The 19,539-nt window shown below is 44.6% G+C and overlaps 1 protein-coding gene across 1 annotated transcript in view; it reads left to right on the top strand.

The window, feature by feature from the left end:
• LOC124722840 (inositol-pentakisphosphate 2-kinase-like) overlaps window positions 1–19,539 on the top strand; it is a 113,698-nt gene that overhangs the window by 52,802 nt on the left and 41,357 nt on the right. Inside the window, exon 2 of the mRNA XM_047247960.1 lies at window positions 6,034–6,133. Within this exon, the coding sequence (XP_047103916.1) occupies window positions 6,053–6,133 (81 nt within the window). The 5' untranslated portion in view covers window positions 6,034–6,052. The remainder of the gene's footprint in view (window positions 1–6,033; window positions 6,134–19,539) is intronic.

Here is a 19,539-nt window from a genome sequence, read left to right on the forward strand (position 1 = left end):
CCTTGTTGACGACTTGGGTCCATGGCTTTGGGGGTCTGCGCCACACTCCAACCCCACCATCAGATCTTACCAACTGAGATCGGGACTCGTCTGACCAGGCCACGGTCTTCCTGTCGTTTAGGGTCCAACCGATATGGTCACGAGCCCAGGAGAGGCGCTGCAGGCGATTTCTTGCTGCTAGCAAAGGCACTCGCGTCCGAGGTTCACGAGAAAGACAAGCTGTGGCCCGTACGTGACAGCACGTGACTCGGCAGATCTACGAATGCCAGCAGCCGTCTCTGGCGCGGTGCGAATAAGTATTTCAAACCAGTAAAACAACTCTTGCCTGCGCGTTTAAGTGCATATAAGCTCTCGACAGCACAAGACGAAGTTGAGACCTTGTATTGTCTTGTATTGTATGAAACTGGAGACCTAGATACGACGGAGAGGCTTCGTCCCCGCCGTAGCCTGCAGTGGGACACAACCCCACAACAGGCTACAGCAGTCCATTCACCCCACTGCCACCCCACACCGAACCCAGGGCTATTGTGCGGTTCGGCCCCCAGTGGACCCCTCCGGGTACGTCTCACACCAGACGAGAGTAACTCCAATGTTTGCGTTGTAATTATGTCGTACGCGTACGTGTAAAAAGTGTTTGCGCAGCAATCGCCGATATAGTGTAACTGAGGCGAATGGAAAACCGCCTTAAAAAACCATCCACAGACTGGCCGGCACACCGGACCTCGACACTAATCTGCCGGGAGAATTCGTGCCGGGGACTGGCACGCCTTCCTGCTCGGAAAGCAGTGCGTTAGACCGCGCGGCTAACCTAAGTTAAGACCGTTAGTGGGTTCCTTTTCAATTATATATTGATTTCCCGAGAGCCCTGCAAGGAGCCGAGCGTTCGCGAAGATTGGCGGACAAGCTGACTGGTGTGACGTCACAAGTTCGTTTCACGGCCCGTATTTCTCTTGGGCACCCCCCTCGTGTCGGTCACCTACTGCCATAGCCCATTAACGGCAAATTACGACTCACTGCTCTAACGGATACGTTCGTCGTACGTCCTACACTGTATTGTGCGATTATTTCACGCAGTGTTGCTTGGCTGCTAGCACTGACAACTTTGCACAAACGCAGCTGCTCTCAGTCGTTAAGTGAGGGCTGTCTGCCACTGCGTTGTCCGTGGTGAGAGGTAATGCCTAAAACTTGGTATTCTCGACACACCCTTGACACTGTGGATCACGGATATCGAATTCCCTAGCAATTTCCGAAATGGAATGTCCCATGCGTCTAGCTCCAAATAACATTCCGCCGTGCACTCATCATCAAGTTGGAACCTTTTTCACACGAATCACCTGAGCACTGCCCTTTTATACCTTGTGTACGCGACACTACCACCATCTGTATATGTGCATATCGTTATGCCATGACTTTCGTCACCTCTCCGTGTAATAGAATGACGACAATAAAACTTTGTGCCGAACCAGGAGTTCTCGTTTATCCCAAGTGCGGTCGCATTACCATTAGGCTATCCGAACACGTCTGTCGGCCACGCCCAAACTTCAAACCATGTGGTTGGCTGACGACATGTTATATTCTTCCTTAACATGAAAAGTTTGTTCTTGAATATAATTACTAAATTGATGCAAATATTGTTTCTATGGTTGCTTTAAATCAGAAGCCTGGAATTCAATTATTTCCTTAATTTCAGATCTGAAATTATTTAATTCATTAGCTAATTTACCAAAGTGTTGATAAATTACATTATTAAGTTCACAAGAAACATCCTTAATCTCATGGTTAAGTTTTTGTTTAATGTGGATTCGCGTCATCAACATTTCTGTTCACTTCATCCAAAATTTTGTTCATCGGTAACACTAACGTTGCAAACGTTTCCTGAATACTTTCCTGTTTACTCTCCTCATATATCTTTTCCAATTTTACTTGCTTTAAAGGAAACGCTGCAAATTTAATACTCTCCTCATTTACCTCTTCCAATTTTACTTGCTTTAAAGGAAACGCTGCAAATTTAATATAATCTTTCCTGGTTTCCTTTTCATTTATTGACAGTTTGCAGTGGACACTAAATACAAATTACTAAAACCGTTCGATTCATTCACATTAGCATATAAACTGCCACCTATGTTTTCATTTACAGGCAGAATTTATCCTACTCCTACTCTGAAAATTACTTTTCGTCGTTTGCTACGCGGGTACAAACAAAATTGCTTCCTCATTCCCTAGTGTCAGCCACCCCCCCCCCCCCCCCCCCCCGACAATTCTCGCACCCCACAGACACATTAAAACTTACCGAACCACTTCTTTCACTACTGACGAATTATTATGCCCTTCCTTGCTGACAGTTCTTCTTATTCCAGCAAGCCCAAGACAAAATAATATACACTTATCTCCTGTTATCTGCCTCTGGCGCGACCCTATGGCTTAGCGGAACCATACGGCGTGCTCAGCAACTCAAAATACGGTCTCCTGCTCACACAAAAAGGTCCCCTGCCAACTAGGAACGCACCAGTCATCTCCCGCTGTGCAGTCTCTTAGTGAATAAGTAATTCATTACAGCTGTCTTCTCTTGTCTTTCTTGATGAATCATTTTCATATGTTATCCTGAACATCTTCTCTATGTTTTCAGTCTTTCTTACTACGATTATTCTGTCCCAAGCAGTTTCTGTGTTCATTTCCGGGTTCAGAATATGTAGTTTTCCGCCAATCTACTATGTGTGGTGGCAGGGATTGTTGTTGCTTTCGTAAAATGTTCCCGCAAGATTCACTTACCGCAGTAAGCTCCGCACATTCCGCTGCCCGATGTAGGGCGACACACGAAGTAACTCAGCCAAGAAAAGCTACGAATAAATGACGGCACTACATGTGTCTCTAGGTTGCATCATGTTTACTATTAATTTGCTCAAAGTTCATTCTACTATACCTCGGGATTAGGATCTCTAATAATTTATAATTTATGTAAGAACATGTTTGAACGAAACTGATTTACATTTTCAAATAATAATGTCACAAAAACTTCTACCAAGTCCGTATTATAACTGCAGCTACAAGTTTCTGACGCACTGCTCATGGAATACAATTTAAAATTCAACTGTTGCTGCACTCTTCAAATCATTCATACGATACTTATTCCAACAGCCACTACCTACAGGATGGTTAGAAACAGTCTGAAAAGCTTGTAATGGCGTTGCAGGGTAGATTGTAATGAGATATTGTTACGAAAATGTTAAGAATTTTCTGAGATAATTAGCCAATCAGGCCGCTGCGCGCACAAATTTAAGAGGCCCGGATGATACAATTAGTGTCAGTTCTTCTCACAGCGTAGATAACAGCGCACAACATTGCTCAGCCTTTCGCTCGGTTTCGATCTTGCTATCGTCCCATGTCCAATTTTTGTCTCGCTCTCTTGTTCGGTTATAGGAAACCAAACGAAGTACGCCTTTGGCGCCACTGTCTCTGGTGGGCCGCTTGATTTTCGCCCGCAACAGCCTGATTGCGTAACTTCCATGCTAATTAAGTAGGAAACGGCGCAACGTATCGATTTCTTTTCTTTACCCGTATTTCTTAACATAACCTACCCTGCAACACCCTTACAAGCTTTTCAGACTGTTTCTGGACACCCTGTGTATAGGACCCGTGATCATTTGACAAGGAATCACGACAGAGTCCGTTTAGTAACAATTTGTATTGCACACGGTATTCAGTAGTTTGTTATGCTCGCAAAAATACTATACAGTTTATTATTTGATCATTATATGATGTATATGAGTGAAGTCTACGGAATGTGTCACGTTTAGTTACGGCGTGTAGTAAGAATGGCATGTCAAATTTCAAATCACCAAAATAAGTTCTCAGAAATGTCATCAGAATCGTATATCGTTGCACATCTCTACTTTATACAATCTGAGATAACGTTGTTTTTCACTAAAAAGCGTTTTTCACAATATATTACAATAACTGTCAGGGCCACTGCAGAGACATTCTTGCTCTCTGGCGAATAGCTATTCCCGAAACTTTAGTCTGTGCAGAAGTCGAGAGTGCTCTATCTAGAGGATTGTGTACTCATAAACTCATGATGCTTCCTGGTCGGTGTCTCTTTTTGTGAACGATTTTAGAATCACATAAAGTACTGCACACTAGAGACCACTATAAGCAGTTTCTGGCATTTTCTATTGTTTGTTTTTTTTTTTTTTTTTTTTTTTTTTTTTTTTTTTTTTTTTTTTTAGCTGTGAGACATGAGATCGTGTTTTGTGGAGCGTTTGTACATATTGAGAGCTCTACATGTTTAAGCGCTATGTAATACGAGGGTTGTCCAGAAAGTAAGTTCCGATCGGGCGCCGAATGGAAACCACTGGGAAAATCCGGTAAAGCTTTGCGCAGATGTTTTGGACCATGTCTCTAGTGAGTGAACAGTGAGCACGTAAAAATGCGTAGGGAATAGCGTCTCCCGCTAAGTATGAGGGCCTGGTTAGAGATTTCGCCTGTGTCATGCAGCCCACATAACACAACCTTCGAGCTGTTCCTTCTTCATGCCAATTCTCGGCCGCACACTGCAGGGGCAATGAAGATGCTCCTGCAGCGTTTCCGATGAGAAGTGTTTGATCACCCACAATACAGTCCGTAATTGTCTCCCCCTGAGTCTCATCTCTGCTCACAAGATCCACTGGATATGAAGACAAAATTTTTCCACAGACAACGAGCTGCAGACCAGTGCAGATAACTGGCCGAAAGCACAGACGGCTGCTTTCTATGACGACGAGGATATTGGAAAGTTGATACAACACTACGACAACACTCGAAGTTGGAGCGGCGACTATGTAGAGAAGTAGGTGTAAGGTGTACCTAACTGTTGCAAAAAAAGTTTCTGGTTTTCACTGAGATTTCCATTTCGCGACCGATCGGAACTTACTTTCTGGACAACCCTCGTATATTAAAGTTATTTGGAGGATATTGTCAATTCTTCACTTACAGCCTGTTATCATGAGTAAAATTCCGTACGTGTTTAAAACTCTTGCATAACGTGTGGGGTTTAAGCCATACTTCGTCAGTCCATTTTGTACCTTGAAACTGAATGTCTTGTTATCACAAATCCCTTGATACTTGCAAATGAATTGAGTTTCTTTAATGTTCCAAAAATTTTACAAGGCAGATGACCACGTGCCTTGGAACAGTTTCTCACATTTGGAAAAATTTAACTTTCCGGGAGTAAATTTCATAATTAAAAAAAAAGACTGCAACACACTTAAAGTGAATGCTATCATTTCCAAATGGAATAATTAAACTTTAATTGGAGGGATACGATGCCAGCAGTAGCCAATGAAAGCTCTGTTTGTTCTCTTATAACCAGGTAAAAACTCTTCTAACCAACCACAAGCCTTAAATAAAATTTACGCCCATTTCTCATATATTTTCTCAAAAACGCCAAGTTAACATTAATTAACCATATCGTTACGTGTCTTAAGATTGAGCGTAGGGATATTTATTACTTTTCCAACAAAAGTACCGGCCGCTTGTACGCTACGTTCAACTCATTATGTGTGACCTACTCTTTTATCGCACAACATTCTGCATACGCTCAGACAGCCTTAATCACTCAAAAATTCAAGATTCGTTCCTCATGTACATTTCTCATTTCCCAATTCACTTTCTGACAACATGTAAACAGTATGTTGTTATTTTCTACAGAAAATTTTGAGTTTCAACTCAAAATTTTCTGCGTCTCAGAAATTGAATATTGATTTGAAAGTAAAATGGTAAACTACAACACGGTTGTGTAAAGTTTTGTTACATCGCGATTAAGTAGGCCTATAAGAAAAATCACAGATTATTGACTGATTTAGAGTCTAGATACACGCATTACACCAGCTGATGCGTGCATAGCGTGGGAACAGGGCACGTAGGTGCTCTCCACACAGTGTCTGCACAGACACTCAATGCTGCCTCTAAATAAAGAATACATATTGATACGCCCAGGTAGTTAGTTTATCTATTCGCTTGAAGCAGAATTAAAATTTTGTTTTCGGTCTTAATTTACAGATACCGTCCACCTGCCGTGATGGAAATGGAGGACTTGGAAAAAAAGAGTTGGCATTACCTGGGGGAAGGGAACGCCAACATTGTTATCGCCATTCCTGAGGTAAGATAATGGATTCAGTTCGCTATAGTCCGTGACACGAGTGATTGGTACTGACAGTTCCGGCGGGCAGACGGCGCTGTTGCCGAACGTGGCTCACAGCACGCGGCGCCCTGTCTGCTACACGCATTCTCTAGCAGCAGAAATAAAAGCGAGACAAAATACAAGTCGTATTGGTACGCGTAAATTTATTTAAAGTTGATGCTTGAAATATATTAACTCGAAAACTGATAAGAGCTATTTAGTACAAGTATCTAAGATGCTGAAACATAATAAAGTTATTTGTTAAACTTCACAACTGAAATGAAAACTATTTTCGCAAGTTGTTGAACATTAGCAGTTTTGGTTTCCATTGTTAAGTATTAGCATTATTAATTTGTTCTACTAAAAGCTACAGAATAATTGGTCAGTGTATTAAGAGTTATAATTTGAAGAAAGTACTCACAATATGATGATCTGGTTGTAGATCGATAGCAAACTCCCTCCTTACATTCCTGAATACGTTGTAGTTACTGTAATGGAAAAACACCACTCACATCACTGTCAGAATCTGATTTGACATTGTCTTCCTCAGCACTACTCGAACTATCACTGCTCTCTGCCAGATGTGTAATTAAATTTTCGATGCATTCTTACACAACCCCTTCGGTTTTGGCCGCCTCTCTGATGACACTTGCAGTGCTGTTTACAATTTAAGCCCACGTCTCGCTTGTCACTTTATTGATAGCTGCTGGAAGGAGAGTTTCCACTTCAGAGATCGTGAATTTTTTATTGTTTGCAGCAATGTAATTTTTTATCTGCGCCCACACTCCTTCAATTGCATTGAAGTGACAGTAGTATGGAGGAAGCCGAACGATTTCATGCCCGTGCCTTTTAGCAATCTCGTCAATTACATATGTTGGAAATTGGGGTTTCTTTTGTGCCACAAATTCGAGCAGTTCCGCCTTCCTTAAATCTTCTCTGAAATCTACTTTTCGCCGTTTCAACCACTGAATGATATCGTCTTTTTTTGTTGCCAAGGTTGGTGCCTTATCGTGAACAACGGAATGATAAGGCGCATTGTCCATAACAATCACTGATGGACTTGTCAGATTCGTCATAAGCGATGTCTCGAACCATTCTTGAAATACTACACCGTTCATTTCTTCATGGTAATCTCCCGTCTTTTTTGACCGAAACATTTTCAAGCAGTTTGGCACAAAACCTTTCGATGTTCCTGCATGTAAGACAATAATACGCCCTCCTTTGCCAACAGGCACTGCCATTGTCCCCACGGGCGTTCCATTATTCCAGCCTCTACGTAAGGAATGGCTGGCATTGACCCAAGTTTCATCTAACCACACTATACTTTCGAATTCCACACCCATGATCCTGCGCAGAAATCTGCACTGCCATGCAACTACATCTGTCCTTTTCATTAATATTTTGCGTCCGTTAAACAGTGAATAGCTGAAGCCTATGTCTTTCAACACTGTACACAATGAAAATTTGCTCCCTTTAAAAAGATCGTCTTTCTAAAGCGACACCTGTAATTTAGATAGAGTGGGATGTTCCCTTCTCTTATAATAGCTGTATATATGACGATGAATAGCGTCTTTCTGAAAATCGTCCAAAGCTGTCACCTGCTTATTTCTCGGTCGCTTCTTTCCTGGTGTGTGCAGCTTTGTTGTGCCACTCTCGTCACAATCTACACTATACTGTTCTTTCCCTATCTTTACAACAGTGTTCTTCCTTATTTTCAATGCTGCTGCAGTTCTCTTCACAACCCTAACAACAGGAATTAAGGGCCCACCTTTGTCCTTTTCTTTCTCAAAGTAATCCATCACAGAGCACGCGAATTCACGGGCCTGGGTGTGTAGCACACTTTTCTTCCTCCGTTTCACTTCTTGTGTTGGGCTGGTACTACCCGCCGCACTAGACATTGTTTACAACGAAACATAAACAAAGAAACACTAAAAACAACAAAAACGAAATAAACTGCGAATTCAACTTCAGACAAACGACGAACGACCGCACCGCCTGCACGCGAGACACTGGTAAGTTTCATAAGCGCGCGCGACCGGGTTTCAGAGCGGCAACGTGGCCCTTGCTACCCGCTCAAAGTCAGGCCGTCATTGGCTGCCTGCCTGCGGTCGCTAGGCAACGGAAAGACGCTACCGAGCTGTCAATACCAAAGACTCGTCTCCCAGACTATAATCTACTTTGTAATATATCATTTCCTGGCCGTGACTGTGTGTCTGTCCTTTGGTTATTGAGTATGCCACGGCCTATTTTCGGGATCCGGAGGAAGGACAATGAGTCCCACCTGGAAGAAGGTGTCGTGGGTTGCCCGACAGTGAGCTTTGCGACCCATCACGTCAGCGTTATGTTTTCGACAAATATTTTAGTCGTGAGGTTTCCGACCGTTGAAGGAAGCCGCAACAGTGCGGGAGGCTCCGCCGACCGCTTTTTAATACGAACGTCTCTTCACATTTTATCCAGTTTTAAGGCTGGCTATGAACACAATAGTATATAACCGTGTTGAAGTGCTTTTTTTATTTTGTCCTTTAAATTTTTTTGCTTTTATTTTTACCCTTTTTTCCTATACAATATTGCCGCAACGTCTTGTCTTATTTTATGATTTTAATTTCTCACTCAGTTTTTTATAATAAAGCCAGAGATTTTAGCCATCTTCTGCAATCTCCCAAGCCGTTACATATTCCTATAACGTCTTTTAATCTTTTGTCAAGAATAGATGCATACCTGTGTTGATCCATTGTGCTTTCCAGAATGACGAGATCACCCAGGGAACGTCACGAAAGAATTCTCCAAATGCTGTGTGAAACTCATCCTGGTGCAACATTCCCCACACCATAAATCTCCCTCCTTATTTCCTTTGAGATGTTTCTCGCAGTACCCACCAATGACCATCTGTACGATGGAGCATAAAACGTGATTGATCTCGAACATCATCTGTCTCCACTCAGTAGACATCCTGTCGCAGAACTATCGTGGAGATTCCAGCATTCGTCCAAAGCTATCAGCATGGCTGCATTAACCAGGGGCCTGTTGCGGAGGCCCATCCGCAGCAACGTTCTCTGAATGGTTGTTGAGGAGACACTTTCGGTGACCTCGGTAGCCCGTTTGTTCACGAGGGCAGTCAGTTGCTCAGCAGTTGTACGTCTGTTCATCTGCACAAACCTCCGCAGCCGCCGTTTGCAGCCGGCCGGGGTGACCGAGCGGTTTTAGGCGCTACAGTCTGGATCCGCGAGACCGCTACGGTCGCAGGTTCGAATCCTGCCTCAGGCATGGATGTGTGTGATGTCCTTAGGTTAGTTAGGTTTAAGTAGTTCTAAGTTTTAGGGGACTGATGATCACAGCAGTTAAGTCCCATAGTGCTCAGAGCCATTTGAACCATTTTGAACCGGCGTTTGCCCTTGCCATTTGCGACCCGTGATGAACCTCAGTTGCCTCGGCGACAACCACGACAGCACGCGATCAATTTGCAAATTTAGCCGTTTCGGAAATGCTTCCACCCTTGGTCCGAAAGTCAATGATCATGCCCTTTTGGACGTCAAATAAATCGCTCCGTTTCCGCAATACGACGACAGCACAGTTTTACCCCCCTCCCGACACATATTATATATCCTCCACTGCTAGTGCTACCACCTACCGTCTGTAAGTGGTTGTTGGACGTTGACGTCGAACACAGGTGCTGCCATCGACGTCGACCATGACTGGAAGCTCGGAAGACGGATTCTACCTTCAACTGCACGCAGTGAGGCCTTGCAATGAGAATATTTATCACTTTGAAAATTCACGTCCAGAAGTATACCGCTTCTGTGCTTTACGAACGAACGTGTAAAAAAAATTATTCCACTCTTCCGTGTCTTCCGGCTATAAAGTGACAGTAATCAGACATGAGTCCGATAGTTAGTTAATTTTAAGAATCTCACTAATGCAGTAACAATGTCCAATGCTAACGCAATGTATTAACAGAACAAGATTTGAGCCATCAGTGGAGGGAAACAGGGTGCACAATATGACAAGTGACTATACTAACTTTCGTTTGTACTTCAGCACTGGTTATTGTTCCCGTGATAGACATTTCAGCAGGATAATGCACGACCGCATCTTGCAGGTCCTGTACGGGCCTTTCTGGATACAGAAAATGTTCGACTGCTGCCCTGGCCAGCACATTCTCCAGATCTCTCACCAACTGAAAACGTCTGGTCAATGGTGGCCGGGCAACTGGCTCGTCACAATACGCCAGTCACTACTCTTGATGAACTGTTGTATCGTGTTGAAGCTGCGTGGGCAGCTGTACCTGTACACACCATCCGAGCTCTGTTTGACTCAATGCCCAGGCGTATCGAGGCCGTTATTACAGCCAGATGTGGTTGTTCTTGGGTACTGATTTCTCAGGATCTATGCACCCAAACTGCGTGAAAATGTAATCACATGTCAGTTGTAGTATAACATATTTGTCCAAAGAATACCCGTTATCATCTGCATTTCTTCTTGGTGTAGCAATTTTAATGGCCAGTAGTGTAGTTCCGCCAAACTGGAACGTTTGACAATCTTTGGGGCCTTCATGGTTCGCGGGGTTTAAACAGCTAAAGCTACGCAAATGTTTGCACATCTCCTTCAGAAATTATTGTCGCGATAGTGTATTGCGACGATACGCAACAATCAAATGAGAGATAACAAGAGGAGGCCTCATTGGTCCAATAGGATATGGGGAGGGGGGTGGAGTGACTATTAAAAAAGATAGAGGAGAGTGAAATTGCTTCTGGCGCCGTTGTATCCGAGGGAGATATCGTCTTAATAGGTAATAGAAACCAGAGTTTTTCTTCGTTTGTTACAAATAAAAGACTGGACTCGACCCCTGTAAGCAGATATCTTCTTATGCAAAGCAACTTCGCAAATGGTTAAAACGGTACAGAAAACTGTCCACGGATTACCTTACTGGCGTACCTGTTGTAAACACATAACTATTGCACAAAAAACAAACAAGAACTCAAAATTAGAACTTTCAGAGAGAAAACTGCTAAATCGTTGCTTTGCATTCCTTCCGATTGAGTGAAAAACGTGTCAACACACGTGGTGTTTCCACAAAGAGAATCGGAAATGAGAAAATTCAAGGTACGAGGGCGTGCTGAAAAGTAACGCCCCCGAATTTTTAATGTGAAAACTGTTAAAGCTTTCCGAGTAAAACAAACGTTACTAATATTCTACATTTTTATTCTACATGTCTACATACAGGGTGTTACAAAAAGGTATGGCCAAACTTTAAGGAAACATTCCTCACACACAAATAAAGAAAAGATGTTATGTGGACATGTGTCCGGAAACGTTTAATTTCCATGTTAGAGCTCATTTTAGTTTCGTCAGTATGTACTGTACTTCCTCGATTCACCGCCAGTTGGCCCAATTGAAGGAAGGTAATGTTGACTTCGGTGCTTGTGTTGACATGCGACTCATTGCTCTACAGTACTAGCATCAAGCACATCAGTACGTAACATCAACAGGTTAGTGTTCATTACCAACGTGGTTTTGCAGTCAGTGCAATGTTTACAAATGCGGAGTTGGCAGATGCCCATTTGATGTATGGATTAGCACGGGGAAATAGCCGTGGCGCGGTACGTTTGTATCGAGACAGATTTCCAGAACGAAGGAGCTCCGACAGGAAGATGTTCGAAGCAATTGATCGGCGTCTTAGGTAGGACGGAACATTCCAGCCTATGACTCGTGACTGGGGAAGACCTAGAACGACGAGGACACCTGCAATGGACGAGGCAATTCTTCGTGCAGTTGACGATAATCCTAATGTCAGCGTCAGAGAAGTTTTAAGTTGCTGCTGTACAAGGTAACGTTGACCACGTCACTGTATGGAGAGTGCTACGGGAGAACAAGTTGTTTCCGTACCATGTACAGCGTGTGCAGGCACTATCAGCAGCTGATTGGCCTCCACGGGTACACTTCTGCGAATGGTTCATGCAACAATGTGTCAATCCTCATTTCAGTGCAAATGTTCTCTTTACGGATGAGGCTTCATTCCAACGAGATCAAATTGTAAATTTTCACAATCAACATGTGTGGGCTGACGAGAATCCGCACGTAATTGTGCAATCACGTCATCAACACAGATTTTCGGTGAACGTTTGGGCAGGCATTGTTGGTGATGTCTTGATTGGGCCCTATGTTCTTCCACCTACGCTCAATGGAGCACGTTATCATGATTTCATACGGGATACTCTACCTGTGCTGCTAGAACATGTGCCTTTACAAGTACGACACAACATGTGGTTCATGCACGATGGAGCTCCTGCACATTTCAGTCGAAGTGTTCGTACGCTTCTCAACAACAGATTCGGTGACCGATGGATTGGTAGAGGCGGACCAATTCCATGGCCTCCACGGTCTCCTGACCTCAACCCTCTTGACTTTCATTTATGGGGACATTTGAAAGCTCTTGTCTATGCAACCGCGGTACCAAATGTAGAGACTCTTCGTGCTCGTATTGTGGACGGCTGTGATACAATACGCCACTCTCCAGGGCTGCATCACCGCATCAGGGATTCCATGCGACGGAGGGTGGATGCACGTATCCTCGCTAACGGAGGACATTTTGAACATTTCCTGTAACAAAGTGTTTGAAGTCACGCTGGTACGTTCTGTTACTGTGTGTTTCCATTCCATGATTAAAGTGGTTTGAAGAGAAGTAGTAAAATGAGCTCTATCATGGAAAGTAAGAGTTTCCGGACACATGTCCACGTAACATATTTTCTTTCTTTGTGTGTGAGGAATGTTTCCTGAAAATTTGGCCGTACCTTTTTGTAACACCCTGTATATGCAGAACTCTGCCGCGAGAGGACTCCGAACTGGAGGGCTTCACATGACCATGTGTAAGACAACTATGCCGGTACGTGAGAAACCGCTTGCTGTAATCAAGTTTAGAATTCGAAGAGATCGTCCGTCCGTGGAGCACTCTCTCCTTCAGCACGACAATGCCAGACCACACACGAGCACTGCGTCATCTGCAACAATCCGATACCTTGTGTTCCCAACTTGGCCGTATCCGATTGTCATATGTTTCCAAACTCAAAGAGCATCTTCAAGGACTACACTTTGACAGTGATGAAGCTGTGTAAGCAGAGGTGAGGTTGTGGCTCCGTCAACAAAGTAAAACATTCTACAGTGACGGTATCAGCAAACTAGTCTCTCGTTGGGAGAAATATGTTCGTCACCAAGGTGACTATATTGATAAATAATTATGTAGACATGAATAATAAAAATGTGACTGTAAACGTTTGTTTTTAAAAAGAAAGATTTAAGAGATTTTACGTAAACATTCGGAGGCATTACTTTTCAGCACGCCCTCGAATGTGCACTGCCTGCTATGCGTCAATAAAACAGAGGCAAGAGGTTTCGCCTGGAAGATAACAAGAAGAGAGTACACATTTGGCCCAGATTGTCCTCTCCGGTGTTTTGAGAAATGTCATAGAAAGTGAATTTGCGAAATGTCATAAAAGGTACACTTTTTTCGATCAAAAAATAAATTTTGTTAGTGTTTTCAGATGATTATTACTTTCATCAACCATTTACTAGAAAAAATTGGAATATTTCGCAGCTTGCAAGATCTGCCGTGTCAGACGCGCCTGTATGTGTCTGATACAGTAGAAGCCGGCGTCAGCTATATATGGCAATCCAGTAAGCAGCGTTGCTGGGTCCGGTGTGTGACCTCGTCGACTACGAAGGCTGAGGAGGCCGTACAGTACTGGTCCTGCAATTAAGGAATCGACCATGGCCTTCATTAAGCGGTCACTTAACGGAGATGGCAGACGGAAGGACAGATATTAGAGCATGCAGTGACTGGTTCATCCTGCAAAGCGCAAGTCGCCTTTCTAGCAGTCACTGGAAAAGAAACTTCTTCACTGTCACTGCCCCAGATCGTCACAAGAAACGTAGATGATAATATTCGTATATTATTTCGTTACATCAATAATATATCAAAATAAGAGCCTGTCACGCAGTCGGAATGGCTAAACTACAAAAAAGTTAAATGCACCATTTAAAAATTCGTGCTATCACCCTGTGGTTGAGTACTACTCAACAAATGCGTGGAATGTCCAAGAAAAGACAACTGGAAACAACTCTCAGATATCTACACTACTTGATGCTTTTAGTAAACAATGCATCAGCGTGACTGTCATCTGTTACAGTACTCTTTCTTTGAATGCAGATGGAACATCATTGACTGTTCTAGTTCAGTTCTGATTGGCATGCCCTTATGCCCCTCCAACACTTCAACTGATATACCCATCCAGTTATAGGGGGGCCTACAATTGCGTGAAATATATCCGCACTTGCGAATATGAACAACCATCAGCTGTATGAGGGAATGACGACAATGAAAATATGTGCCGCACCAGGACTCGAACCTGGATTTCCCGCTTTACGCAAGCGATCGCCATAGCCGCTTTGGCAAACCGTGCACGAATCACGGCCCCACACAAACTTCCATACGTCGACGACCCTGCGTCACAACTGTACTCGTACACACATTATGTAATTCTCGTACAGGGGAGGACGTTTTAATTGAAAGTCGCTACCTGGTATTGGCGGATGGATACAACATTGCAGGGCCTGTGTTGTTAAGAAAACGATACGATGTTCCTTCGGACATGCGTGCATGAACTGAACCTATAATTTATCGTGGACTTGGAACCACAATCCAACTTGAAGTCGGTCATAGTGACACATAATTTAAGGACAGAAAACAAATACTAGGAGAACACCAGACATCAGTGGGATTGAAATGCCTATCTGACCACCCAGATATACGTTTCGCGTGATTTTCCTAGTTCGATTAAAGCGAAGTTCGGGATAGTTCCATTGAAAAGGAAAAGGTAGGTCCATTCATATGGCCGTTATACCGACCTAGTGCTCCGTCTCTAATAAACTTTATCACTGACGGACAAATATCGAGATTTTTCCATCAACAACGCCATGGGTGATTTCCCCATCTGTTGTCCCGCTGTGCTGAGGCTCACGAGACAGGCCGTGGCGCGTATGTGACAGCACGTGACACTGCAGCCGTCTCCAGCGGGGAGAGAGGAACTATTTCAGACGAGTTTAATAATTCTTGAATGCTCATATAAGTGCATGCTAGCTTTGGGTAGCACACAGCAAAGTTAAGACCTTCAGGGTGTACCTTTTCAATTGCATATTGATTTCTAGTGGGCCCTGCACCGAGCCGAAAATTCGAGAAGTGTGGAGGACAAGTGTGACTTCACAATATCGTTGCAGGGCCCGTGTTTCTCGTGGGCGCCGCCATGTACTTGTGATCCGTCTAAATTACCCTCGATGTGATGACGCATTGCCACCCTAACTTTACTTCCTGCCTTCCTTCTTGCTCGTGACATTGTAGGTACGGTGGAAGGGGCAGAGGAGGAGCGGAGGGGAATTAAGGAAAACCAAAATCTGTCTCTCATTTGCACTTGAAACTAAATTATTGTGCTAAGACTTTCGCTGCACTAAATTATTTTCCACGCAGTTTTTCCACAGAATACCACTAACATGTTTGAGAAAGTATAAGTAGTAAAGTAAAGCTGTTAATAACCCGAAGGTTGGTTTGAACACCACCCTGCTTTTACTAGGCGTGGTCGTGTTGGAAGTGATCTACCGTTGTCTTCCTCTCATCTTTGAACTGACTTCCCCAGCCAGTTATTGACGGAGCTACAGTTTAAGCGGATTCCAAACCATGGTGTCACTTGACAACAGATTAAAATCCACGGAGCGAACGGGAATCGCAACCATGAACTTTGGACTTGTGGTCCGCCATTTAACCGCTTTTTATTTTCTTCATCGTCTTTTCTTCCGCGGGGAGACAGTTTCTGTGCGGACGTCGCGTGACGTTTCTCAATGTCTCCCAATGAATAATTTAACTAGTTGACCGAAAGCACTAGTTTCTTCTACATTTACACCATAAGCCGCAAACAACCTAACGGCAAGAGGATACTTCTGGTGCCACTAACTGATTCCCCCCATCCCTGGTCGACTAGCGAATGGCGCGTGGGAAGTATGGTTGTCGATAAGCCTCAGTATTACCTTTAATTTCTCGACGTGATCATTTTGTGAGATGTATGTGGGAGGAAATAATATGTTGTCCGACTCTTCCCGAAAGTGCTCTCCCGAAATTTTAGTAGTAAACCTCTATGTGATGCACAACACCTCTCTTGTAGCGTCTGCCCCTGGAATTGATTGAGCACGTCTGTAGTGCTCTCGTGTGCTAAACGATCTTATGATGACACGCGCCGTTCTTCTTTGGATATCCTCTATCTCTTCTATCAGTTCTATCAGGTAGAGACCCCAGATTGATGAACAATACTCACGAACTGGTATAACAAGCGTCTTGTAAGCCAATTCTTTCGCGGATGAATTACATTTCCTTAAGATTCTTTCTGTAACTCTCAGTATGGTATCTGCTTTTCCTACTATTTATTTTATGTGGTCATTCCATTTATCGTCTCTCTGGGTAGTCACTTCTAGATATTTTACGGTAGATATTATTTCCAGCAATTTGCATCAATAATGTAGTTATACAGTAGTGAATTTCTTTTCCTGTGTATGTGCAATATGTTGCATCTTTTTACATTCAGGTACTACCAGAGCCTGCACCGTTCATCAATCCTCTGCAGGTCATTCTGCAAATCGATACTGTCTTCTGACGTTGATTCTTCTTTATACACAACCACACAGTCTGCCAACAGTCTTAAAGAGCTTCCGACGCCTTCTACTTGATGATTTATACTCATTGTAAACAGTAACTTCCTTGGAGTACTCAGGAAATCACATTTACGTCTGTCGATTTTGTTCCGTTAAGAGCGATGTGCCGAGTTCTGTCTGCAAGGAAGACTTTCTTCCAGTCGCAGATCTGTCGCAGATCTGGTTCGACACTGTGAAAGCTCCTATTTTTTCACTATATGGCAGTGTGGGACGGTGTCAAACGTCTTAGTCAAGGAACACGGCACCAACCCGAGCTCCGCTCTCTACACCGTTGCGTATGTCATGGAGGATCAGAACAACCCGAGTTTCTCAAGATCCCTGTTTGCGGAATACATGTTGATTTTTATAGAGGAGATTTTCGTTCTTCAAAAATGTCATAATATGCGAACACAAAACATGTTACATAATTTTACAACAGATACGATAATGTACATCTGTCCTACGTCCCTTCTTGGAAACTGGAATGACCTGCGCTTCTTTCTAGTCGCTAGGTACCCTTCGTTGCTCCAGGGATCTACAATAAACTGCCGTTAGAAGGGAAGAGTGTTCTTTCGCATAATCTTTGCAGAGCCTTGATAGGTATATCATCTGGTTCTCATGCCTTTCCACTACTGAGCGAGGGTAGTTGCTTTTCGATTCCTCTACCGGTTATCTCAATACCTGCTTTCTCCTTCTGTCTGTTTCTTCGACGTCTTTCTTCCCCGTTGATTTTTATTCTGAGCGGACGTCGCATGACGTCTCTCAGAGTTTATGGATGAATAATCTACTCAGTTCTTTTTATTTTTTCTTGTTTTGCAAAGGGTGGTCAACCCCTTGACCGGAGGCGATGAGATAACGCGCCAGCATCACTGGCCTATGCGATGTTGAATGTTGAAATACGTCTGAAATCTCTGGGTGAAAATAGAGTAACTGTGCACTAATAGTCGTCGAAACTGCGTTTTCATTTTCTGAACCAACGAACTTCAACCAAAATCACTTGAGCTGAGTGCCAGCAATGATACCACAGTCCCTTCCCTCTTGAGATCTTCTCCACGTGAGCAATAGCTCCGTCTCTGAGAACATCAGCTTAAAGACATTTTAAACCCTAACCTCACCGCCTGTGAATTTTTGGTTCATTCTACACTCCTGGAAATTGAAATAAGAACACCGTGAATTCATTGTCCCAGGAAGGGGAAACTTTATTGACACATTCCTGGGGTCAGATACATCACATGATCACACTGACAGAACCACAGGCACATAGACACAGGCAACAGAGCATGCACAATGTCGGCACTAGTACAGTGTATATCCACCTTTCGCAGCAATGCAGGCTGCTATTCTCCCATGGAGACGATCGTAGAGATGCTGGATGTAGTCCTGTGGAACGGCTTGCCATGCCATTTCCACCTGGCGCCTCAGTTGGACCAGCGTTCGTGCTGGACGTGCAGACCGCGTGAGACGACGCTTCATCCAGTCCCAAACATGCTCAATGGGGGACAGATCCGGAGATCTTGCTGGCCAGGGTAGTTGACTTACACCTTCTAGAGCACGTTGGGTGGCACGGGATACATGCGGACGTGCATTGTCCTGTTGGAACAGCAAGTTCCCTTGCCGGTCTAGCAATGGTAGAACGATGGGTTCGATGACGGTTTGGATGTACCGTGCACTATTCAGTGTCCCCTCGACGATCACCAGTGGTGTACGGCCAGTGTAGGAGATCGCTCCCCACACCATGATGCCGGGTGTTGGCCCTGTGTGCCTCGGTCGTATGCAGTCCTGATTGTGGCGCTCACCTGCACGGCGCCAAACACGCATACGACCATCATTGGCACCAAGGCAGAAGCGACTCTCATCGCTGAAGACGACACGTCTCCATTCGTCCCTCCATTCACGCCTGTCGCGACACCACTGGAGGCGGGCTGCACGATGTTGGGGCGTGAGCGGAAGACGGCCTAACGGTGTGCGGGACCGTAGCCCAGCTTCATGGAGACGGTTGCGAATGGTCCTCGCCGATACCCCAGGAGCAACAGTGTCCCTAATTTGCTGGGAAGTGGCGGTGCGGTCCCCTACGGCACTGCGTAGGATCCTACGGTCTTGGCGTGCATCCGTGCGTCGCTGCGGTCCGGTCCCAGGTCGACGGGCACGTGCACCTTCCGCCGACCACTGGCGACAACATCGATGTACTGTGGAGACCTCACGCCCCACGTGTTGAGCAATTCGGCGGTACGTCCACCCGGCCTCCCGCATGCCCACTATACGCCCTCGCTCAAAGTTCGTCAACTGCACATACGGTTCACGTCCACGCTGTCGCGGCATGCTACCAGTGTTAAAGACTGCGATGGAGCTCCGTATGCCACGGCAAACTGGCTGACACTGACGGCGGCGGTGCACAAATGCTGCGCAGCTAGCGCCATTCGACGGCCAACACCGCGGTTCCTGGTGTGTCCGCTGTGTCGTGCGTGTGATCATTGCTTGTACAGCCCTCTCGCAGTGTCCGGAGCAAGTATGGTGGGTCTGACACACCGGTGTCAATGTGTTCTTTTTTCCATTTCCGGGAGTGTATATTGTGTACGAAGCGTAGAATTCTGCGCCCTCGCACCTACTGTTTACTCAGTGTCACTGGGCCGGCGACGTATTTCCAACGACTGGAAAGTTTT

Source organism: Schistocerca piceifrons, chromosome X (assembly GCF_021461385.2).
Source record: "Schistocerca piceifrons isolate TAMUIC-IGC-003096 chromosome X, iqSchPice1.1, whole genome shotgun sequence".
Classification (NCBI taxonomy): Eukaryota; Metazoa; Arthropoda; class Insecta; order Orthoptera; family Acrididae; genus Schistocerca; species Schistocerca piceifrons.